Raw genomic sequence first — 26,870 nt, forward strand, 5'->3', positions numbered from 1 at the left:
CAAAAAACATGGATTTGGAGGGCTTTTGACAATCTCTTACATCACTCCTGCCATAGCAGAAGTCAGACAGAAAGCAAATACTGTGTACCATAATTCACACAGTCCTTCCTTCCGAGCAGTTGTCCCCAGAGGGCCATTTTGCTCAAAGACAAAATCCCCATCTTCCCTGTGGACAGAGAATACTGGGCATCACCCCCCTGAACTATACCGTCTTGCATAAAATGAAAGGCACACCACACTCCATGTGGCAAACAACTCCATGTTGATACTGGAATTCATTCTTTGAAATATAAATTGCAAACAAAAACAGCCCTGATATAATTTGAAAATGGATGTGGTTGCCTGCTTTTCTCAAGTTTTCATATTATTTTCTTTTATCGCACTATCATGTCCACATCAAGGGTGTTCTGATGAATAGAAGGAGGTGATTCTGCTGCCCTACCCATGGAGTAGAGGCAGGACAGATGTCATTTCTTCAGCTCTGAAATGGATTCTTCTGGTCCACAAAGACTCACATGTAGAGCATGAGGCCTGCTGCCCTCCAGCAGGGAGTCTTCTTAAATCATGGCTTTCTCCTGTTTTCATCTGTAAAGGAGTCTTGTCAGGGGGAGGAAGAGAATGAATTATTCTGCTCTCTTGTCTTTTACCCCAGTGCAAAAGAAGAGGCCCTGGCAAGTGTAGAACTATAGTATCTTTAGGTTTAAAGCCAGAGGAGGAAGGAATGAGAATAAGCTCTTGACTTTCTGACAGAGAAAAATAGAAATATACATATTGTAAATATAAATCAAAACAACAGCTTTGAGGAGTTCTCTTGTGATGCAGCTGGTTAAGGAGCCAGCACTGTCACTTCAGTGGCTCAGGTTGCTGCTGTGGTGCAGGTTTGATCCTTGGCCCAGGAACTTCTGCATGCTGAAGGCAGGTCCAAAAAAAAAAAAAACCAAATCAAACAAAATGAACAACTCCAATTTACAACTAAATTGTCAAGGTCATAAGATCCTCTGAATTATGTAAAAACTTTTCAATAAGGAAAACAAATGGTAATAACATTCAGGAACACTTATTAAATACATACTTTATCTCAGTCTCTGTTATAAATACTACATGAATCATTCTACTTAATTATCACAACTATGTGATTTAAAGATGTCTGTCACCTCTGTTTTTCCATGTGTGCAAACTGAGACCAGAGAGGTTAAATAAACTGCTTAAGGTTATGGAGCAAATGAATGTCCAAAGAAAGCTAGGTTTCTGTTTTTGTTTTTTTTTTTTAGGGTCGGGGGAGAGAGAGGAGATGTCTCATTCCTTCGCTTTTGAATAAATTTTAAAACTCCCATTAGTGAAATCTGGAGATATAGATAGATAGATAGATAGATAGATAGATAGATAGATAGATTTAAAATATGCAGATTGAAATAACATCACTAATACTGATTTTTAAATATTAAAGTAATATTTAACATTTGGCATAGGATTTCCACCTGATCCATTGTCTAACTGAATTAGTTATATTTTGTAAAGAAGACAGAACCAGAAAAGAGAAGAGATTTAGCTAAGATCATACAACAAGGTCATGACTGCACAGGAATTAGAAAACGGGTCTGCTTACTGAATCCAGTGCTTTTCCCAAAAGATAAATTTTCAGGTTTCAGATATGTTGAGCTCTGTTAGAACAAACTCTGTGTAGTAGATATAATTTACATGTATTTTTTATATTCACAATTATCTTTGACAGACATCTTAAAAATTACTTGAATATCACAAAACGCAAAACCTCCTGGGTAAGAAAATTCTAGCAGGAAGGGGAAAAAAAAGAAAAAATAAGCCTTTAAAATGAAGTGCTTAGACACAGAGCAAAGAATACGTGAGGTCAAGTTTTCAAGCCTACAATTTTGCAGAGTATCCCCAGGAGTGATTTGACATCTTGGGGAACATTTTGTGATTTGACCTTTTGCAACCATTGCTTGCAATTGCCTGAATTTGGATGTTCTTTCACCAGCTGCTTTCAAAGCCATTTTAGAAAGCTTGGTATTCTGGTAACATTAGGTTTCTCAACCTCTGTGGAGTCTTTTCTTTAAGAAAATGTCAGTGCTTGGGTTAGACTAATCAGGTCTGGTTTCGAAGGCGAAGTTATGCCAGACGCATTGAAAGAGTAAAAAGAAAAAAGGAGAAAATAAAGTGGTTTTGCCAACATGCTTGCCTCTCCAGAAGAATATTCTGGATTTTGAGTTATATTATTAATATTTCTCTCTCTGCCTCCTGACTGTGGAACCATTTGTGAGATGTATTCATAAATTCAACGGAGTTCAAATACCATCTTCATTGCTGGTAGCATTGGTTTAGAAGATGAATTTGTAGTAACAGTTGGAATTCTTACTATATCTCCTTCAAATGATCCAAAAACCTAATCTTTGGTTTTAACCAACTCACAGCAGAGTTGGGTATGCCAGACCAACATTCTTGTTTAGCAGGTTAGCTCCAAGCCCTTATAGTGGGGACTAAGTAAGGCTGAGCTCTAGATTATTAAAAATTAGTCCATGGCTTGACTCAGGAGAGCCAACCAAATGGAGAACAGTCACAAGAGATTATTAGATCCATCCAGTAGGGAAATTGGCCAAGTGTCCCAATTTCATTGTTCAGATAACACAGAATGAGTACACTGGAGATAAGTCAGAAGGGAATCTTTTCTTTCCAGCTCTGAAACAGTGCAAGTTCCTATTTAATAGGTCAGCAAAGAGTGAGAGAAGATGGAGGGAAATGTGGCTGCTCATGGCTAAAGGCTTCATTTTCCAGAGACTGAATTGTGAACCATGCCTTTTCTGACTGGGAAGTCTTGCTTCTTTCCCAAGATCACAAACAGGATTTCTGCTCCTTTTCTGAGAAATACAGTCTCATCATTCCTAGGCCAAAATTACACAATATAACATATTGGCCCTTTTGCTATGGTCCTGGGATTATAGCTGTGACAAATCAATTATCATTTCTAATTACAAGGAACATAAAGTGCTTCCTCAACTAGCAAACACCTATGGTGGACTGAAAGTAAATGATGGCTATCTTTCTCAGGGTTTCTCAGATTTCCACTGAAACCTCCACTGAGCCAGTCTAATTTTATTTTCAAAGTTAACAGACAGATATAACTGTAGAATGGTGCGTGTTCCTTATTGGTATCTTCATTGAGCTCTTGAAAATATTCCAAGTTGGTAACTTAAAGCCAGGAGAACTGAATGTGAATATCAATTCACATTTTAACATTTCCCTTGAATATGGGACTTCTCAGAGAGATAAATAATGGGGTCTGGTGTCACCACAGTAATACTCTACAGTACATACAAGGAGTAACCACACATAAAAGGACATTTTGTTACCTTCACTACCAAGCTATGTTGATAAGGAATTAGTCTGTATTTCAGAGTCCAAGCTGAATAGGAAAGAATATGTAATTTTTGTGACATGAATCTGTGAACTATATTAAAATTATGGCATTAATAATTTTCATGGATACATTGATGTTCATATAAACAAGAACAAGGCTGACTGCTTTACTATTATTCTAGACAGTCAAAGGTAGCCTTTTCACATAGTCTAAACAAAACAAAACAACACAAAAAACATTGGACAGGAAGCTTATCTACCAAAGTCATAGAAGCTATTTTGCAAAACAACTGTTCTTAGGAAGCCGTGTGTACCAACTCATCTGTACATTGTCTCTGAAAGGTTACAAAATGTTTTCCTTGCCATTAGAAAATACGGTTTTCACCACAGCCTTAGGTGTGGTTATCCTTATCTTCCTAGGAGAATTTGAACAACTTATCCAAATCCCTGCACCTTCTTAATAACATCATGGGATTAGATCCTGTATATCTTCTGCTATGGTAAACTACTCTGCCCCTATATAAAACATATTTGAGTATCTGATCAGTTGCTTGTAGGAGTGAGATTTAATTTTATTGGGAAACTACATTTCCTTTGGATGTATCAAAATAGCAAATGCATTCTTTTGTACCTTTAGCTTTAGGTCTCTGAGCCAGAGTTGTTTTATTTATCTAAATGAAATTTATTTTATGAATTCATTTGCTACATTGTTGGAATTTGATAATGGGCTCAAAATTACAAAAACCACTTTGAGCTAAGAATTAGTGGTGGTTTTTCAGAGGGTGAGGAAGAGAAGCTATTACACTAATAAATATTGAGCTAGAAATAAAAAAGTTTTCTCTGTGTTTGGGTTCCCAGTCATTCAAACCAGATGGCTGTATTAACCTTCTTCTGAATGTTCGGTAGCATTTCTTCTATGCTTGTATGTGCCAGAATGGTTTTGATTATATTACATGGATTATACTACTTTGTAATAATAGCTGGCATTAATGGGCCTTTTACTGTGTGCCATGAACTGATCAAGCACATTACATGTAGTTATTCTTTGTATGTTCATTATAACCCTATGAGATATGGTCTCTTACCATCCTTGCTTTACAGATAAGATGACTCAGAGCTTTAAGACACTTCTCCCAAATCATATAACCAATGGGTGACAGGACTAGAACTTTTGAACACAGCCTGACACCACAGTCCTTTCATTGGACACTTTTGATGTCCCCTCCTTTCCCATCACCATTTTTATCTGGTGCACCCATCCCCCAGTGCTGCTGACAGTACATCAGTGGTCCCTTCTCTAGAGAACTGCCTTTGACCAAAATAGAACCATCTGAACTAAGAGGTCAGGAAAACCCCACCCAGCCTCCAGAACACAAGTGAAAGCTACTCTTGCTTCAAGGTGGGACTAACTCTGTGGTGCAGTTTGTTCCAGAACCTCCTGGAAGCTCTCCTCCTTAGGCTGAAGGAAATCCATGCTTAGCTTTTTTTTCTATTGCTCTTGCCTTCTTCCCTCATTCCTCATTGTCTCCCATCCAAGTACTAACCAGGCCGGACTCAGCTTAGCTTCGGAGATCAGATGACTGGGCACCTTCAGGGTGGCATGGCTGTAGACTCAGTCCCCATTTTCTAACGGGTAAACCCCCACAAGTCACCCTTGCAGGAATTCTGGATTATTCCACCTTGCCTCCTGGAACTCCAACTTGAAGCAGCCCCTGTTCTTCACGGCTACTCTGTGCTCCCTTTCCTCAGTGGAGAAGGCAGAGGGAATCTTGAAAAGATGGATTTAGCCTGGAAAAAAATTATAAATTACACTTAATATTTTTCATTGTATTTTTCCCAATTGCTAGTTTGGTTTTTTTTTTTTTTCATCACCAAATGATCTTTAACAAACAGCAGATGAAATAATAATGGTGAAGTTTTGAAATGAAAACACACCCATTAACCTTAACCTGGAAGACTGTCATGGCTGATTCAGCAGCCATGCCCTTTTGTCCTCTTCCCTCCCTAACTGCATCTAGTTGAGAAGCTCAAATCACCAATCAATTCTTTAATAAGCATCGTGCAGCCATTCTGATGCAGCTGATTTTCCTTTTTCATTTTTCTTGGCAAGCAGCTAAGACTGCTAATAGCTCACTGTGACCTTATAGCTACACTTTGGGGATTAAGTTCAGCAAGGTATCCAGTAAAAAATATTTCCAGAGGCAAATTTCTAAAGTAAAGTTTAATATTTTAAAAGCCCATGTATTGGTCTAAAATGCTTTGGGTGTATAGTTCACCCAGGATTTTATTCATGGCCATTGGAGCTAAAGCATTTATTCATTTAACAAATAATTGTTGTATTCTTTCTGTGTACCAGGCAATGTACTAGATGCTGAGAATAAAATACCTAAATAGGTGTAGCTGCTTCCATCATGGAGCTTATGGTAAGGAACTGCAAGAACACTAGGTGGAGTGTAAAGAAATACTATTTATGATGAAGCTAAAGAGTAGTGAAGGAAAAGACCAACTGAGCTTTACATAATGAGGAAACTTTTATAATCTATGCTATTACAGTACCATACTCACTGGCTGTAAATAGCTTTGAACACTTGAAATGAGGCTCGATCAACTAAAGAAATAAATTTTTAAATTTTGCTTAAAATGGCTACCACTAGTCACAGTACAGGGTATGCATGTGTGGAGGTGGTGTTGGAAAGTTGAAAAGGATTGAGAGATAAGCTGGGCATCTGGGAGAGAAATGTTGGCAGGAAAAATAAGGATAAAAAATCAAGGAAGCGTGAAATGAAAATATTTAACTTACTTTGTCTAGGGCTTAGAGAACATGAGAGGAATAAAGAGAGGGAGAGTGACCTAGATCAAATTCAAATTATAGGCAGCCTTGCACATCACACTGAGGCATTTGGACTTTCTGTGAAGAGGAGCATAGATCTCTTCAGGGTTTGCAAAGATTGACGTCTAAGCAGAACTTTCAGATATGTGCTTGCTTCATCTAATCAGGGTGTGTAAGGTAAATTAGCATCTATATGTTTTATTAGAGTCCTTGTCCCATTGAATAGTGACACTGTATTCATGTCTTTCTTAGCCTAAGGACTCCTTGATAGCAAGGACTACAGTTTAGCTGTTTTACCTTCTCTTGACCTCTGAGGACCTAATTGTTAGAAAAATGTTGAATGTAATTCCAAACTGGGTTGAGAGCCTAAGCCATCGCTGGGAATGGTGGGCAGGTGATGAATACAGAAACACTTGAGGGTGGCATGCAAAGAAGTTAGCAGCTGATTCCATTTGAATGTCTTTTCTCCACCCCAGTGCTCTAGGCATGTAAGCTCAAGAGACTGGGATTCTGTCCAAGGACTGGGTATTATACACATATTTTTGGACACACAGCAAACCTTGAGAAAAGCTTTGGTGCCAACTGAAAGGCAATATTTAAAAGGCATTTTTTTTCCTTCAGTGCTTATTACAAATAATCTAGAAGTAAAATAGATTTTTATGTGCTTCCAGATTAACTTCTAGTTTGTCAGTGTACACCCCTACCAAAAGTGTGTACACTCTATTCTTTGTACATATTTTGTTAGAATTGGAAATTACCAGTTTATTTTTTTCCAAATATGATGGCTAAAAATGAAAGCCTCTTATTTTACTTTGCATTTCCCTGATCACTCCTGAAGCTGAGACTCTTTTCTTACATTTAGTATCTATGATTTGTCCATTCATTTATTTTCAGCCTAATTAAAAATATAGGTCTTTTTTCTCAATAATTAATGGGAATTATTTATGTATTAGTGATCTTAGCCATTAATTTCTTATTTATTTTGGAAATATTTTCTTCAAATGTGGTATTTTGCCTTTTAAATTTATTTAAAGGAAAATTATCTCTAATACAGAAGTTCTATGTTTTACATGGTAAACCTGTGATTTTTTTTTTCCTTTATGCTATTTATTCTATTTTTTCCTTAATGTTGTACTTGACAAAGCCTTTTCCGCACTGAGATTATGAAGACATCCTAATATATAGTATTTATATCCATGCTTAATTTGTACCTTCGATACATCTTAAATTTATTGTTTGTTAGGGTAGATATAGATCTAATTTCAGAAAACCGTTTTTCCAAATGAAGTTGCAGCCAATACACTCTGCTACCTGTGTGTGGTCAAAACCAACCTTGTGGAATTATACCTCAGATTTAAATAGAGTAATAAAGGTAGATCTGCTGCATTGTTTCAGCGTCTCCCTGAGCTGTAGGAAGAGACAAAATAACCTTGTTCTCATTTAATCCGTCCAATTAAGTTTTCAAAATTTAGTTTCAGAGTAGTTTTTGTTTTTATCCATTTAATTTAGAATCAGTTGTGAATCCAAAAATCTTAATCTCCACAGTACTTAATATAGTGCTCTGTTAACAGTGATGAAAAATATTTGTTGACAGGAGGTTCCTTGTGGCACAGTAGGTTAAGTACCCAGCATTTTCACTGCAGCAGCTCTGGTCACTGCTGTGGCACAGGTTCGATCTTCCACATGCCCTGGGTACTGTCAAAAAATTTTTTTTTAATATTTATTGAGGAGTTCCCATCATGGCACAGTGGTAATGAACCTGACTAGTATCCATGAGGATGCAGGTTCGATCCCTGGCCTCGCTCAGTGAGTTAAGGATCTGGTGTTGCTGTGAGCTGTGGTGTAGGTCACAGGCATGGCCTAGATCCCACGTTGCTGTGGTTGTGGTGTAGGCCAGCAGCTTTTGCTCTGATTAGACCCTTAACCTGGGAATTTCCACGTGCTGCAGGTGTGGCCCTAAAAAGAAAAAAAAAATTTGTTGACCAATAAAAAAGAGACCAGAGAGAGGAATGTAAAGAAGAGTATATTAATGTTAATTTTGCCTTCAAAGTTAACCTAGCAGAGTAATATACTCTGCTATATTTAAGTGGATTAAGAATTTGTGAAGAGGAATAAGGTGAAGTCTTAGTTTTTCACCATCCTGACAAAATGTTTCGGAGATTTAAAGATAATATATGTAAACCATTCAGCCCAGTGTATGTACATAGCAGGTGCTCATTACTGATAACTAGAAAATAATTATTTTGATTATTTCAGGCATTCTATTGAAGGGAAGATGTCTCTATCATGGAATCTTTGAGTTTTTAAGAGGAGATACATTCATGTATGAAATAGGAGCTTAAAAACTCCAAACATGTGAATGGTAAAGCTTTCAAATGGTTAACATCACAACTAAAAATATAACAATTGAAGTTCATTTTTCACTGATGTTGATGGTCTCTTCCTAAAACTAGACAGAAGACTCTTAATGAAAAATAAAGGATGGATATTAATAGGTGTTATTCAAATTGCATGTCTTCTCTGTTCAATCACAGCTTGTATATATTCTACATTAGGACAAAAAACAGGGAGCCAAACTAATTTGTAAAATGCTATGACTTTAAATAGCATATGTTAGGATAAATCAATAGAATAAATTTGAAGCAGCTGAGATAACCACCTTTGACTTGGTTGGCATTTAAACCTTTTGGGCTTGGGGAAATCACTGATGCGGCACTTTCAGGAGATTTGGTTTTATAGGCTCCTCAGCCCAAGAGTTTTAAAAAATACAAAAAGTGATGTGGCCTTGGAGATAAGACAGACATCAGGCTGCCACTGTGAAGCTGCTTTGCTTTTAAATGGCCTGTTCCCAAGTTTGAATTCATAATCTGGTGATAGAAAAGCTTTGGACTTGCTGGCAAAGATGAAAGATCCTCAGAAGCTATTGCCTTAAAATAGAAATTGATAGATAAATAGGCTGTGGAAGTGTAGATTCTGACCTAAAGGGAAGTAGAGAATTGAATTGAGATAATTATCTGTTAACTTGAGGCAAAATTAAAGTTCACCTTTAAAAGAGATCATTAACACCAAAGTATAGATTTTCATTCACTTACAGGATAAGGAGTGAAAAGAAGTTACTAAAATTGTCTAGATTTATTTAAAACATTATAATTCATAAAGTTTCACTTAAGCACATGTTTAAAATATGCAGACAGTTCTCAAGGACTTAGAAAATACGGGGAAAAGGTGCTCCTGAATATCATTATTTAAAAAGAAAACTTCTCTTTGTGTTTCCTAAATCATATAAGAAACTTACATTTGCCTCTGGTATTGCAATCAAAGAAGGAGGAAAGAAAAAGATAGATTAATATCTTTTTAGGGATCATCTCAATTAAATGTCTTTATTCCTCAATCACAGCCTGTGTCTATTATATTCTAAATTAGAACAAAAGCAGAGACCAAACTAATTTATGAAATGCTGTGACTCTTAAATAGCTTAAGTCAGGATAAATCAACACAGAGAAGAATTATCTCAGGGAACTAATCAAAATCTACTTATCATCAATAAGAAAATTCCTACCTTTAACTTTTCAGGGCGAATTGCTAAATAATTTCTAATTACTGTTCTCCTAGAGGAAAGTGATGTTCTAGCAGGAGCTTAATTCCCTAATTAGTGTCTAGGTCACTATCGCTGCCTTAACCAGGCCTGACTCAAGAGAAGTAATGGTATATCAATCCACCAAAGGCAAAGTTAGGACATAGTCATTCATAAGTACACTTAGGGAACACTGTCGGATTAGGGGAAAGCCTTTACTCCCTCAAAGAGTGAGTACAAATGGCATTATTTTGTTCTTTTTTATGGCTGAGTAGTATTCCATTGTGTATATATACCACATCTTCTTAATCAAATCATCTGTTGATGGACATTTAGGTTGTTTCCATGTCTTGGCTATTGTGACTAGTGCTGCAATTTGCAGCAACATGGATGGAATTAAAGAGTCTTATACAAGTGAAGTCAGAAAGAGAAAGACAAATACAATATGCTATCAATTATACCTGGAATCTAATATACATCGCAAATGAACCTTTCCACAGAAAAGAAAATCATGGACTTGGAGAACAGACTTGTGATTTCCAAGGCAGAGGGGGAGGGAGTGGGATGGATTGGAAATTTGGGGTTAATATATGCAAACTATTGCCTTTGAAATGGATAAGCAATGAGTGTAGCACTGGGAATTATGGTCACTTATAATGGAGCATGATAATGTGAGAAAAAAAGCATGTAAACGCGTATATGTAACTGGGTCACCATGCTGTACAGTAGAAAATTGACAGAACACTGTAAACCAGCTATAATGGAAAAAATAAAAATCATTATAAATGAAAAAAAAAAAGAGTACTCAGTGACGGGTTTTCTGTCTCAGCAGCTTAGAAGGGTGTGGAATAAAGCTTGAGAGAGGGAAGGAAGAAGTGCACTGAGTAATAACAACTCACTATACTCAGTCAATCTTCTCCACATGAGGCTTCTAAAGAACCTTATTTTCAAATCCCATCAAAGTCATGTAAGGAAGGAAAGAAACACAGATGCAAAGCCAAGTAATTCAACTAAAACACATGATTTGGATTTCATTGTCCATGCACTTTAGGGTAAATCATAATTTGGTAGAAAAAGAGAAGCAGCATTTGAAAAGTGGTATCATGTTCATCTCATATTAATGAGACCAGATAATGGTCTTTGAAAGTGATGCTAACAGTAGCATAAAGAAACATCTAGGAACTTGGATAATTACCCAGAGTATATTTTCTAACTTCAAAAAATAAAATTTCATAAAATTTCACATGGGGTCATATAAAATGAATGACATGGAATTTTCAAAATAACACATGCATCATGATTTTAAGAAATCAGAGACTTGGGATTGTGTCACATTAAATAGTTCTCATGCATAGCTCTCCGGTTATTCTTGAATTCCTTGATTATGCAACTTTCTGGTTTATTTACATAAACTCCTTTTTAACTCAAATGTTTCAGAATACAACTTCTTGGTTTTGTTTTTTCCTCTATATTTAAATACATAAATATATTCATATAATTATTTCCTCAACAAATGTTACCGAATGCCCACTTGGGATGAAACAGGATCCTATCTATGTACTGGTAAATGCAGTACTGGGCTAAAGTAGGCACAGTCCATGAACTCATGCAGATAAAGTCTGAGAGATGAGAAACATATAAAAATAAACACACAAATGAATGAGAAATTATGAACTGAAGTAAATGCTATAAATGAAAATTACATAATTCAATGAAAGCATGAGGAAATGTCTCAGCATAGGAATTTGGTTATACACTGAGTAAAATAGTCATTTATTAGTAAAGCGGTCATTTATTAGATTTATTATTTATCAGGACATGACTCTCTTGTTTTTATGAAGAAAAGTCCCAGGAACTAGAGGAAATTCTTACAGACTTTAGGATTCATTACAGGCAAGAGAGGAACAGTGTAAAAATACTGCTTCCTTCTCTGTCAACCAAATAAAAATGTTTACTCTGTATGTTTTAAGTAGGCAGAGAAGGCACTGTCAAAATCACCTGAAAGAAGAAAATAAAAGCAATATGCTGGGAGTTCCCTTTGTGGCTCACCGGTAACGTACCCAAATAGTATCCATGAGGATAAGAATTTGATCCCTGGCCTCACTCAGTGGGTTAAAGACCCAGGTGGCTTAGGCCAGCAGCTGCAGCCTTGATTCCACCCCTAACCTGTGAACTTCCATGTGCCGAGTGTGCAGCCCTTAAAAAAAAGAGCAATGTGCTCATAAATGTTTCCTAGCATGTAGTAGTCACATTGCTTCTAGAAAGATAAGAACTCAGTATAGGTTGAATTTTGCTTCTCACGCTAGGGGGTTCAAACTTTCAAGTGCATATGAGGGTTAAATACATGCTTATTTTCAAATGCTTTCCCATTTTGCTAAGGATTTTCATGGTCTATCTTGGTTCTGTTCTAGGAGATTATGTGGTTATGACTGTCTATTTTGACCTGAGCAGAAGAATGGGATACTTCACCATCCAGACCTATATCCCCTGCACACTCATCGTTGTCTTATCCTGGGTGTCTTTCTGGATCAATAAGGATGCTGTTCCAGCCAGAACTTCCTTAGGTGAGACACAGTTCTTTGTGTTGTAGTATCATAGGTAAGTACTCAATATCACTAATCTTTATTCTCCTTCCTATATTGATTTGCTTTTGATTCAGTCAGCAGTTACACAGAAATGTCCTTTGTTTCATTTTAAACTAGCATATTAGAAAAAAAGTGTTTAAAGTTTCCTAGTTCTGCTTTGCTAAATTACCACCACAGGCTGTCTTTAGTAAATTGTTAAATAATCTTAAATTAACTGAGGGAAATAAAACTTCTCTTTGTCGTAGAATTTTTGTTGTGGTCTCTGGACAGGTAGATATATGAGAGCTGATCATATTTATCTTTTCCCAGCATATGTTCATGGATGTTACTTTGGTGGCTTGAACCCAAGGGAAAACTATTTAACACCATGAAAACAGGCAAACACTAAACATCAAGGGTACCTTTTTTTAGAGAAAGAAATTGTCATACATTTACTAGCACACCACTGGCTATTGATTGATTCCATTGTGAATAATTATGTGATGACATTTGAAAACATACATACACAATAATTAGCTCTTTATAGAAGAACCATTGAAAAGTTGAAAAGATTATTTGGGGAAAACACAATTACCTGTGAAATGTTGGGAACTCCTCCGCCACGTTTAAGATTATCTGCAGAAGTTTTCTTGCTCTATTGTATTGATAATTACTTTGGAATTTCACATCTTTTTACTCACATGAGGAAAAGGACTCACATAAATCATGACAAAGCCACAGACTGACAGAGATATTGGAGGCTAGGTCCATGACTAGCCTAGGCTAGATCTAAGACTACATAAAATTTCCTAAAGACTTAAATGAAAGTAAAACTATTGCAAAATGAATTATAAACCACTGTTCTCTTTCATCATCTATGTAAAACAGAGAACCACATCTCCTGCTCACTTTTTTTGCTAGAGAGGCAATTTCATGCAATAGCAAAGAGCTTGGATTTTGAAGTCCAACATACGTGGATTTCAACTTAACACATATGTTAAGGCCTTGGAAATGCCCTTTAGTTTCTACAAATCATATTTCATTCACATGTAAAACATATATGATTTTCTGTACCTATCTGTGGAGTTTCATTAGGTTAAATAAGGAAGTCCATGAAAAGTGCACAAAACATATTAGGGCTTCAGAAATGTTGGCAGTTACAGTCATTTCCTGATAAAATGATCTGTAGGGGTTATTCAAACTGAGGGCAAAAATGATTACTAGAAAAAAAGAGATTCCATTTGCATATTTGTCTTCCTCCAAACCTAATTTAGTCTCCCATCTGTTTCAAAATAAAGTTATTTTGATTTCTTTCTGTTATATGCAGTACTTTGTGTTACAGCTCCTATTTAACAATTATATCTTGACTAATGCTAAATGTATTAAAACATAACCAAAATGTGTTGAGTTTATTACTTCAGGACTATTGCTTATCATGGTAAATAGAATGTATTGTATTACATGTCTGTATGTCTGTTCCTTATATCGACACCACATAAATGTCTTTTTCATAATAGTGCCTGGCACATAGCTGGTACATCAGTGATTATTCAAGTATTGTATACACTTATGAATGGATGGAACAAATGCATTAATGCATCCCAAAAGTATTTTCGGGAAAAGATTTCAAATCAGTCTCCTTTCTTGAAGTCTAGCTTCCTGCTGGTCAAAATTCCTCTTAAAGACACTCTAGTAGTTCATTTCCACTACTCATTCAATGACTACTCACTGGCCAAAGACCATGGTGGGAGAAGGGATCAGGTGAGTGGGTGAGTAATGAGGAGTGAGGGATGGAACCGAGCAAATAGCAGGTAGGTGCTCCTCCTATATGCTGATCATTTACTATAACTCAGCCATCGTCTCTATGGTCCCTATACTGTTTCTACTCTTCGCAACAACTGCATGTAACATTTTTAATGATACTAAAAATTAGTTATCACATTTTTCAGAGCTAAAGAAGCAGAGGTGCTGCAAGGTTCAATGACATCCACAAGGTTACACAGCCAGCAGGTAGTAGGTCTGCACCTTGGCTGATGAGATTTGCTCTGGGTGGGAGGCCTTGCGGAAGGCCACTTGTGGGAAAGGCAGGGTGCTGAGCTGAGCCATTTTTCTATCTTAGCTTTGCTGTCTCACTTCTTTAGATCAGTGCTTCTTAAATTTAACTGCATATTTAACTTACTAGGAGGCTTTTAAAAGTATAGCTACTTTACTCCAACCCCATGAGATGCTTATTTAATTTGTTGAGAGCATGGACTGGGTGTCTGGATTTAAAAAAAAAAAAAATTCCGTAGGAGATTCTAATGTGTGAGCAGGTTTAAGAACACAGACATAGATTTCATTGTGTCCAATTACCTTTTCTAATGTTGACAATAAAGAGTTAAACCAGATGACATTAAACACCTGTGGACTTAAAGTTTATCAGCACAGAAGTTAGACAGCCACACTGTTTGATGAGTGAAATAAATATACCTGCATGACTCAGAGATTGTTTTCTAAGCTCAGATCACCACAGCCCAGGGAATGGTTATTTCGGAGCTTGTAACACTTGAATCTAGTCTGGTACACAGGTGGTAGCTGGTGAGGTTTAATCCTGGTGTAAGGATGATGGATGAAACAAGGAAAATACCAACTGGTATTTTTCATCCAAGTAATGGGAGGTAAGGAAATGTTGTCTGTAGTGCTTACATCATGCCAAGACTGGAAGAGTTGAAAAAAAAGCTATGGATGTTTCTCATCTGTTCCAGGTAAGAAAAGTAAGTAAGCTCAGTAAAAAAATGGACCTAAAAACCACATCACAGTAACTTGCTGTTAGTTGGTAAATTAGTAAATGCTTCCAACTGTCTATTCCTCATTATTCTCTTCTCTTTGGCTGCAGGCAGACCTGAAAATATCATGAAGCAATTATTCAAGGTTTTTCTTTGACATGGCTGTGATGAACTTCCATGCAGCCCAATAATATCTTTCCACTTTGCTAGATATGTGTTTAACTCACATGTTGGACATGCCAAATTTTCTTAAGCGAGTTTATTTATGGCATCTACTATGAATACTGACATTTTCACTTCTCATAGGTCAAGTGTGGTTTGAGGCCTAAATATGAAGACCAAGATGTCAATTTAGTTTTGAAATTTCCCCACAAAAATATCATCTGTGTTTAGGTATAATCAAGAACTTCTACAGGAATTAATGCATAGATAACCTAAATGAAGATTTTTAAGTTTGAAAAGCCCATCTTTCTTCTCTAAAATAAATGATAGTGGTACCTTATATTTATTGAGACTTTACTAGAAATTTTCACTGTATGTGCATTTTTTATTTAATATTCACAAGAGCCCTATGTGAAGTTCCACCAGTCACTACCATCCCCAGTTTGTAATTGGGTAACTTGACCATTCTTATGTTTCTGTCACGACATGGAAGACCCACAGATCAAAATCATATACCAAAAATTAGGAATTTACAATAGCACCCAAGCATGTGGTGCTTTATCCAGTGTATTATGGACCTATTCTTGGAAAGGAAGTATAACAGTATGGTTCAGAGCATTGCATTGAAATTAGACTTGTTAGGCTTATATTTAAGCTATATTGTTTACTAGTTTATCTTTCTGTTCTTTTTTTTTTTTCTACCTGCAAAGAAAGGTAACAGTGCCTACCTCATTATTTTGGGATTTTGTGGGATAATTTTAGAAGTACTTGGCATAGTACTCTCCCAAAGGAAAAGCTTTTTTTGACTATAATTTCTTTTTTTAAAAACTTCTATTAAAATACAGTTGATTAACAATGTTGCATTGGTTTCAGGTATATAGCAAAGTGGCTCAGTTTGTGTGTGTGTGTGTATAATTGTTTAGATTCTATTCCATTATAGGTTATTACAAGATACTGAATATAGTTCCAAATACTGTAGAGTAGATCCTTATTGGTAATCTCTTTTATAAATAGGACGATGTGTATTATAATCCCAGACGCCTAATTTATCTCTCCCCCACCCTCCACCTTTCCCCTTTGGTAACCATAGGTTTGTTTTCTATGTCTGTGAATCTATTTCTAAGTTCATTTGTATCACTTTTTTTTAGATTCCACATATAAGCAATATCGTATAATAATTGTATTTGGCTTACTTCATATGATAATCTGTAGGTCCACCCATATTTCTGCAAATAGCATTATTTCATTTTTTTATATTACTAAATATTCTATTGTATATATGTACACATCTCCTTTATCCATTCATATGTCAATGGACATTTAGATTGCTTTTATGTCTTGGCTATTGTGAATAGTGGAATAGTGCTGCAAAGAACACTTCTGTGCATGTATCATTTTGAATTACGTTTTTTTTTTTGCTGTATAAATACCCAGGAGTCAGGTTGCTGGATTATTTGTTAGTTTTATTTAAGTTTTTGTTTGTTTGTTTGTCTTTTTGCCTTTTCTAGGGTCGCAGCCGTGGCGGCCTATGGAGATTTACAAGCTAGGGGTCTAATTGGAGCCATAGCCACCAGCCTATGCCAGAGCCACAGCAACATGGGATCCTCGACCCACTGAGAAAGGCCAGTGATGGAACCTGCAACCTCATGGTTCCTAGTTGGATTCATTAACCACTGCGCCAAGACGGGAACTCCTATTTTAAGTTTTTTAAGGGACCTCCATACTGTTCTCCGTAGTGGTTGCACCAATTTACATTCCCACCAACAATGTAGGAAGGTTCCTTTTTTCCCTGCACCCTCTCCAGCATTTATTTGTAGACTTTTTGATGATGGCTAGTCTGACTGGTGTGAGGGGATACCTCACTGTAGTTTTGATGTGTTTCTCTAATAATTAGTGATGTTGAACATCTTTTCATGGTTCCTAGTCGGGTTTGTTAACCACTGCACCACGATGGAAATTCCTCTAGTAGTATCTTTAGGGTTTTCTATGTATGTCATCTGCAAAAAATGAAAGTTTTCCTTCTTCTTTTCCAATCTATAGTCCTTTTATTTCTTTTTCTTCTCTGACTGCCATGGGTAGGACTTCCAAAACTATGTTGAATAAAAATGATGACAGTGGACAACCTTTTCTTGATCCTGATCTTAGTGTAAATGTTTTCAGCTTTTCACTATAGAATATAATGTTAGCTGTGGGTTTGTCACCTATGGCCTTTATTATATTGAGGTAGGTTCCCTCTATGCCCTTCAAAAGAAGAGATTCTTAAATGTTAGTTACTGTTATGCACATTTAAAACTATCTTCCTCATGTCATCAATATTGATTCCTCTTTTCAAATGTAGGTTAAGTCTCTTTGATCTCTTATATATACACTACTCTTTTATTTATTCTTTAAGCAGCTATTCATTGAGTTCTAGCACTATATTCAAAAGTATAAAGGACATAAAGATAGATGTCTTATTTGTTGTCACACTAAACAGGGAGATGGATTACTCCATAATCACTAACAATGGAATTGGAAAGGGGCTTTGACTTTCATAACTAGAATTCCCTTGAGGAGGGCCTCGAATGAAGGCAACTTTTTTTCTTTGAAGTTCTTTGACCAAGACTAAACTTTCCCTTCTGTAGAATTTCATAACACAAAATATGCTGAATAACCTTGATATTAAACTAATATTTAATGACCCCAGCAAGCCACATTGTTCTTAGAAACCAAACTAAACCCTTTAAAAATGGCTCTGACAAAAAACTGAGTGATAAGGAATAAGTCAATGTTAATCATTGGTTAACTCTTCTTCAAGAATGTTTGGCTCCACTTGGCCATTTTTTTCTACATTCTATGCCAGCAACCCACATCTTAGAGATTGAAAAAAATCTTATTTCTCCCTTTCTGTGGGATAATACTGCTCCTCTACTCTGTAGCTTCCTTGTCTCGCTCATCAGTACTCCTAGGTATGATTCCTTCTAAGTTTCCAAGCACTGCCATTTGAGGCAGGGATGATGATTATCTTTTGGAAGTCTCTTAGTACCAGTAAGTCAGAATTTATATACAACATTAGAGGATGGAAACTTCCCCTCCCTCCTGCCTCCATCAGAAATGTGAGTCACAAAGCTATAGATACTAAAGTCTTAGGGAGACCACTTTTGGCATAGAGAAAGTTACATCCGTCCATGATAAGAAATGCTAAATTAAAATTACAGCATAGTAAGAAATAGTGATAGTCCAATAGTTGCAGAAAGTGAAACTAGACTGTTGAAGTGACTTAAGTTCCTATAGCTAGAACATTTTCAAATACTAAATCCATGTTGCTTTTGTTATAAATAACACAGCTGTTACTGAAAGAAAGCCCCTGATCATTCCCTGGCTGATACTTTTGGTTGTCTTAACTTTGTTCCTGTTATTAAACAGTTATTGGGGAGAACTATTTTGCTGAGGCACTGTTGTACAATGGGTAAAAAGAAGTGTTTTAAAATGTCTGCTTTTTTTTAGTTTTCAAAGTTTCACTTAAGTATGGTTGATTTACAATGGTGTGATAATTTCTGCTGTGTAACAAAGTGACATGTATACACATCCATTCTCTTTCAGATTCTTTTCCCATACAGATTATCACAGAACACTGGGTAGAAGTCTCTCTGCAATACATCATGTCCCCCCATTGGCCAGTCATTCCATATACATAGTGTACATATGCCAATCCCAAACCCGTAGTCCATTCCCACCCCCTACTTGTCTCCTTTGGTAACCACACATTTTTTGAAGTCTGTGAGTCTTTCTGTTCTGTAAATAAGTTTATTTCTATCCTTTTCTTAAGATTCTACATATAAATGGTATCATATGAGTTTTGTCTTTCACCATCTGACCAACTTCACTTAGTATGATAATCTTTAGATCCATCTGTGTTGCTGCAAATGGCATTATTTTGATGGAATATTACTCAGCCATAAAAAATAATGCAATACAATGTTTTTAAGTCAGACATATAATTTTTGTGTTAAAATCCTTCTGCTACTTTAATAGCTATCTGACATAGAGCTGGTCATTTAGCCTCCTTTAACTACAAAATCAAAATGAAAGAATCTTCTGTAAAGATTCAAAGAGAGAATACATATCAAATGCTTTTTAGAGTGCCTGGCATGAGGATGTTTTCAGTAAATATTACTTATTATTTCTGAGATATTTTTTTCTTTGTATAAGTCTTTAAAGAATTTGTCCATCAGAACATACCACTCACACACAACCCACCTCCTCTATTTAACATATTTAAATGACTTCTCCTTGCACTTTGAATAAAATGCAAACTCCTGTGCATGTTCTGCATGATCTAACTTCTATTTATTTCCCTAGCATCACCTTGATTCCCCCACCCATCCCAAGATGCCAGGTATTCTAAAAATTCAAAAACAAGTAGGTTTCCCTTTGTCAGAATTTCCCTTTAATTTATTTAGTGCTAATTGTCCAAAGATTGGTTTCTTCTAATTTCATAGCTTTGCCTCTCACTAAAATATAAGAGACATATGGACAGGGACCATGTCTATTTTATTTCTCAGCACATACTCAGCACATTTCCCAGCATACACAGTAAATGATACATGGTAGGCAGACAATATGTATTTGTGGACAAAGTGAAAGGAGTTATGCCTCCTTTCCTGACACCGAGGTTGCCTCTTAGATGTTGCAAAACACGTCATCTGATTTGCTGATGTGGTCACGTGATCTGTTTTATTGTGCCTTCCTCCAGGGATAACCACTGTCCTGACAATGACCACCCTCAGCACCATTGCCCGGAAGTCGCTCCCCAAGGTCTCCTATGTCACAGCGATGGATCTCTTTGTATCTGTTTGCTTCATCTTTGTCTTCTCCGCTTTGGTGGAGTATGGCACCCTGCATTATTTTGTCAGCAACCGGAAACCAAGCAAGGACAAAGACAAAAAGAAGAAAAACCCTGTATGTATCACTTCTCACTGGGACCTTTGAAGTTTTTATGCATAAAGATCACCTGATTTTGTTTTGTTTTGGTCTTGCTTAGCCAGTCTACAGGCTGAGCTTCAAAACCTTGGGCCCCATGATGAAAATGGAATGTGTGAGTTTGGCCAGGCCATTATGGATTCATTATAGCCATCAGTTACTTGGAAATTACTTTTTATTCATTAAGGCAGACTCTTTCCCTTTGTATTTCATTGGGAATAGAAAAATGGCTGAAAAATGCATTCATATTCTGATCACTATTATTTTAGGTTTCATTGATTTTCATCTTTCTGCATCTTTACTAAAATATTTTTAAATTATTGACGATTCAAATTATGTTTTTCCAAGGCTTTCCATTAGGAAGCCACAGGTTCTTAAAGTTTCAGAGATCACAATTTGCAAATAACTTAATGTGTGTGTGTGTGGCTACCATAGGACTTCTACTGGTTTTATACTCAAAATGCATTTTTTAAATAATGGTTTGCATACTGTTTGGGCAAGTTACTTAGTCTCCCTGTGTTTTCATTTTCACATATATAAAATGAGTATTATAAAAATATGTTATTTTACGAGGTTGCTGTGAGAAATAAATGTAGCAATGTATGTAAAAAGCATTATACACTACCTTTCATTTATAGTTGATAATGACTGTTGATGATTTATACAGTTACCAACCTGGATTGATTTCAGTGATTTGGAGACAGGTAGGATGACTTCACCTTGCCACAGCACTTTACATAGTGATGACGAAGCACAAATATAAATGCCTAAAGTAATGGTCTTTTATTACGCATATTGAAAAGAGCATGTAGCTATCCATTGAATAGTGTTTGGTTCATAGGAGAACTTGTGAAAGTTTAGGTCCATTTCTTTCTAAGCGAAAAGGAATTCACCCCACCCCTCTGAATGTAGAGTCTTTGCTGGTCTTCTGCTCTAAAGGCTGTGAAGACCATGATAGGGGCTGGCTATCTGACCCACAGACTTGGGGATGCTGAACTAAATACCAGGGAATCCAGCTAATTCTAGCTTGCATCCTGATGCATCTTCAGAAACCCAGGTAAAATCCTACAAATTGCACATGTTTGCTTGAGCATAAGACATTATAAAAGGTAAAGCAAAAAGCATTACTGTTCTTGATGATTAATAAAGAAGAAATGCTTAATTTCCCAAATATTCACTATACTTTATGCAGCCCTTTCTTTCTCTGTATTGCCTCTCTCTGCCTTTGCATTTTCTCTATCCTTAGTTTATTTTCCTTGTTGCGTTGTTTTTTGTTTTCTCCCCCTCCTTCACTTGCCATTTCATTTTTCTCCCAAAAGATGGTTCTATTGACACTCAGCATTACTTGCCAGTAGTAACAAGGCAGTGAGGACTGACTTTCTAACAAGTCTAAAGATCCGCTAGACAGAGTCCCCTGGCCCTCTCTAACATCCATGCCATTACAGAGTGGGTTTTGTTGCAGAGATAGAAAAACTAGAATTCTTTAAGCCAGGGTCATGAAGAAGGCAGAAGAGAAATGGGATTAAATAAGGAATTACCTGAAAACGTCATGCATTTTCCTGTTTTAAGCCAATTAGATGACTTTTCAGAACTAGCAGGGGCCTAACCTATGAATGAGAAGTGAAATTTCATTTTCCTGTGTAAGAGGCCCTTGGGTTCATTATGTCAAGACTCTGCTGCTAACCACCTTGATGATAATTAGAAAATAACATCTGTATTTCTGTATAGGGAAAATGGCAATAGAAAGCTTCCTCAAAAGTGAACAATACTGGCTTTTGCAGTTAGATAATTGAGGATTAATTTATTGAAGATTTCACTAACAATCACCAAATTTCATTTTCCAACTTTAGGCATAAACTTTATTCCAAGCTCAGAACTGTCCCTCCGTGTTTATAATTTCAGTTCATTTCACTTGCTATGTTTTCAAAATGTATTTTTAATTTATCTTATTTTGTCTCTCTTTTTTTTCTTTTTTCTTCTTTTAATTAAAAAAAAATGCTATTCTGTTTTCTGTCTACAAACCCAAAGCTTCTTCGGATGTTTTCCTTCAAGGTATAATGTTTTTGGAATGGAAATTCACTGCATGCAACTGCTGAATTTAACTATTAATGCTTACATGGTGTTTCATTTATTTTTTTAAGAATAGACATTTAAGAATTCTATTAGAGATAACACATTTAAGATGGAGAAATTTCTGTAGATTTCTAGAGTTGATTCAGCAATCCTACATTAAGAGGTTTTGACCTGACACGGTAAAAAGCTGTAAGCTCTGAGATGTCAGTAAAGAGGGCCTCGTTAAACATCAGAGCCAAAACTTACCCTCTTTTCTCAGATAGAAATGGAATCCATTTTCACTGGTAGTACCTACCACATACTATATAGATCATATGTGCCCTAAAATTTACCTCTGTAAATCTTGATTCAAAACCGGATTGTTTTTTGATAAGCAAAAAACAATAACCTCCATTGGCCTGAACTCTACTTGTCAGTTCTATGAAAATAAAATAATACTGTCATTGAAATACTTTAAGTTAAAACACCCATCCCTTCCTTCCAGGGTGAGTCAGAGACCTTTTGGCTCTCTATCATGCAATATTCAATGAGATTTCTATTCCCAGCTGAATTCTGACAGCCGATTCAGAGACCCTAGGATCTGTATTTATGTTGTGCTAAAAATAAATCATCCAAATTAACATTAAATTTTTGAGTTTTTAAGCTATTTTATAATTGGCCCAGAAGGAAAGATGATTAATATTTAGTTAACCAGTAGAAGTTTCTTCTCAAATTCTAAAAAAAATGTTTGATAGGTAGTAACAGTTTTTAAAAAATTCGCTGACATATAGGTAAATACTGCTGATGTTCTGATGCTACTAGATGGTGAATATAATATAAAGCATTATAGTCCTTTAAAACAAAAGTCATCCCATGTAGTATAAACTCAGGGAATCTCTCTATATGTAATTGAATATAACTGCTCAGTATAATGAGGTTTACTGTTTGCCTATATAGATAAGCATGACACAAAATTTGATTTCACAATTGATGCCTTTTTATTTCTCTGTCCTACTCACATGCAACACCATTAAATGCCTTCATGTAACCAACCTCACATCTAATACTTACTAGAATAAGATTCCATGTAGTTGTTTGATTTAAATCTTCAAACTTTGAGTTCTTTTGGTGTTCAATCTTCTTGCTATAGCACTTAGCTTGGTGGTATTATTTTCAGCTGCACTGCTTAAGCTCAAAATTTGAAATCTGCAAATGTGCTATTCTTCTAAGTTCAATTTTCCCATTGTAGATCATGATATCACAGCAATTCCCAGAGTACTCATTTTCAGATTCATCATTCCCATTGGTGACATTGTGGAGAAATCACACTAGGATTTATCATGTGTGACTAACCTCCACCCCTCTCCTTGCCCACCCTTATCTCAGGCCCCGACCATTGACATCCGCCCACGGTCAGCAACCATTCAAATGAACAATGCCACACACCTTCAAGAGAGAGATGAAGAATACGGGTATGAGTGTCTGGATGGCAAGGACTGTGCCAGCTTTTTCTGCTGTTTTGAAGACTGCCGAACAGGGGCCTGGAGACACGGGAGGATACATATTCGCATCGCCAAGATGGACTCCTACGCGCGGATCTTCTTCCCCACTGCCTTCTGCTTGTTCAATCTGGTTTACTGGGTCTCCTACCTTTACCTCTAAAGAGGTATGGGTGTTACTGATATGGGTCGTACTCACTAAATCTCATGGAAAGAAGACGTCCTAAATCCACTTACATAATCCCCTGTGTGGCTTCTAATGATCTTAATTTGTTTCTATGTTCTAACCTGGTAAATTGTACTCATGTCATATTGTTTGCGCCCAACTCTCCTCTGGTAAGTGTAATTTGAACTATAATGTTGGTTGCATCTCAGACCTACAAGGCAAAGTGAAATCACAGCAAGAACACTGAAACCAAACAGGACTTTTTTTTCCAGCTATAGTAACTGAAGTAGTGAAAGCCATGACTCGTTATGGTGGTGGTATCCTTACTCAATTCAAAATATACTTAGAAACAAAAAGTCCAAAACTGCACCTTATGTTCATTTGGGGTAAAGTGGTGATCAATTTGATCCCAATAAGTTACCTCCCTTATTTGAGAAAAATCATATCCCGATTCAAATATAAGCCTAGAATAGAAATTTATCACATCTATATCCCAAGATAGGAAGAAAATTTCCTCCACATCACATGTATAATGATGTAAATATTTCAGTAATGTAGAATGCTTCAAGTTTAATGCATGCATCTCTTTAGAGCCAAAACAAATGAATTGAAGTTAACATCACAAAGTATTGTCTTTTATTCTGTGTCTTTGGGCTATAAAAGAATCATGAATGTAATTATAAGGGTCTGGGTTTGGAACTGGAGGGAGGAATTTTCTTGACTTTCTCCGTCATGCATGAAGACTCAAACATCTTATTTTTGTTTCTTGTATGACATATTAAAACACTTTAAGTAAAACAGAGATTGAATAATTGACATTTGCCACCTCAAAATATGCCCAATTTCATAGAGTATAAAGTAATTGTATGTGCTTGCTGCTATTTTTTCTTCCTTTTAGGATGATAAGTCATAAAGAACTTACTCTCCATCTCAAGATCTGCTTCTAGTGATTGTGAGTGCCTTGTGGGCAGAATCTTTGTCATTTCCTCTTTGGGTCCTTAGAACATCATACAGTGCTTGGCACACAGTTGGTGCTTCATTGGTTTGAAGTGAAGTAGCTTCCTATGCTCCTGGTGAATATCTCTGAGCTGGCCTGGAGCCAGTGATTCATTTTTCCACATAGGCATTATCTAGTGGTATTGGATCTGGTAGGAATAAACAGAAGGCTCCAAAGAATTTTGGCTTTTTTGTTCATTATCAAACATTTACTTTAGGCAAGGTCCATACTCCTTTTAAAACAACATTTAAGTCCTCTGTTTATGTACAAAAATGAGTCTACTAGGGCATAATTAGAATTTGGGTATTACTGTTCCAGGTTTGGAGATGAGTCGGCTCTGACCCACCCACCATTTCACTAGAGGACATATGACAGGCCTAAGTAGGATTCATACATGACTGGTGTTCAGGATGTAGGATACTATGCTCTGTGAAAGACACAAAAAATGGACTAAAATTTATATTTAAAATAAATGAAAGAACAAATGAAAGACTTACATAGAGGCTGAGCCTATGACTGTGTCCTCATTCAACAATATTGTAATCCCATGAAGTGGCTGTTCCAGACTTCAGACATGATGAGTTGAACTCCATTTTCATGAACTCAATCCTGAATCCTTATTTTTCTAAAATAGCACGCTTTGTCAGTTCTTCCTTTTGGCAATCATTACTCTAAGTCAGAATTCAGTCATAGCTATAGATAATCTAGAAAGAGTAGAAAAGAAGAGAAAGTGGCATTGTTCATAGAAAACCATGTAAGGTTATCATCAAGTCATCTGGATGAATCTTGAAACACATTTAGCTGCCAATTTTACAAGCCTTTACTGTATCAGTGCTCTAGTATATAACCTCAAACACGTGTAAATAGAATTATTTTCTCGTTTTGAATTGCTGACATATCAAATGTTGACTATTTGGGAGAGTTGTTGGCACCATTTCAATGACAAGAAACATGTTAGTATTGTCCACTTGAAATGTATTCCGTAATGGGGTCATTCAAAAAAGCTAGCTTTCTAATGTGTGCATAGTATTGGCAATATGAATATATATTATATATAATTCTTAATTATCAGCTGCTCTTTGTCTATGTATTTGAAAACCTTTTCACAAAGGGAACTGCCTATTCAAATGTGGACTTTTACAATAAAAATGCTGCATTCTAATCCATGGTTTCATGTCAGTGGTCTGGTTAGACTTGTCTTAAAGATTGTGACACCCCCTTCCCCTGTCTCATTCCCCCAATACTGCCTTCCCTTTATATGAACTTTATTTGTGAGCAATGTGTCCTGTTTTGCATAATAGTGCTCCTCACTTCAAAGAAAATAAGAGATGTATTTGGGGTGTGGAGTGGAGAACGAAGATAGAAATGGCATGAAGTGGGTGAAATTCAAGACTTCTATACCTGAAACTTGGGTGTGGTTAAAAATATGGACACTGGTATCAGACATCATTGAGATACCAACTCCACTGTCAACCAGTTGTTTGACAATTGTCATTTCAGCCTTTATAAGCCTCCATTTTACCAGCTATTAGGTATAATAAAGCTACCCCTTGTGGTGACAACCGACAAATGGTCAGAAGTCCCCTCCCTCACTGCCAATGCCTCCAGTGTTGTGCTGCTGTGCTCCTCCCACTACCACTGAATCAGCTCTCTGAAAGAATTCAGCACTATGCATATGTCTGTTAACCATGGCTCTGTAGCATGGTGTTTTAAAGAGTACTCGAATTGCAAACCTTCCTTTAAACTATAGGCTGTAAATCCAAGTCTCTTGTTGAAAAAAATCGCATATATTAGATTATTTTCAAGGCCAAAGAACCTTTCTCTATACCCCTCAAAATTAAAAATATAGGGATCCACGCTCCAGAGACAGTACCGTATTTTTTTTTCCCAATCCTTTGAAGATCTCAAAACAACAGAGTTAGCATAA

The 26,870-nt window shown here is 36.3% G+C and overlaps 1 protein-coding gene across 6 annotated transcripts in view; it reads left to right on the forward strand.

Moving 5' to 3' along the window:
* Nucleotides 1–26,105, forward strand: part of GABRG2 (gamma-aminobutyric acid type A receptor subunit gamma2) — a 100,880-nt gene extending 74,775 nt beyond the window's left edge. For 2 of the 6 annotated variants that reach the window (XM_047782771.1, XM_047782613.1), the window contains exons 7-10: nt 12,188–12,340; nt 20,003–20,208; nt 22,258–22,281; nt 23,668–26,105. In XM_047782771.1, the coding sequence (XP_047638727.1) occupies nt 12,188–12,340; nt 20,003–20,208; nt 22,258–22,281; nt 23,668–23,943 (659 nt within the window). In that variant the 3' untranslated portion in view covers nt 23,944–26,105. Of the gene's footprint in view, nt 1–12,155; nt 12,341–20,002; nt 20,209–22,257; nt 22,282–23,667 lie in introns of all 6 variants that reach the window. The other 4 variants (XM_047782703.1, XM_047782528.1, XM_047782836.1 and 1 more) reach the window with 4 other exon arrangements.
* The last annotated feature ends 765 nt before the right edge of the window (nt 26,106–26,870 follow it).

This window comes from Phacochoerus africanus, chromosome 1, assembly GCF_016906955.1.
Source record: "Phacochoerus africanus isolate WHEZ1 chromosome 1, ROS_Pafr_v1, whole genome shotgun sequence".
NCBI lineage: Eukaryota > Metazoa > Chordata > Mammalia > Artiodactyla > Suidae > Phacochoerus > Phacochoerus africanus.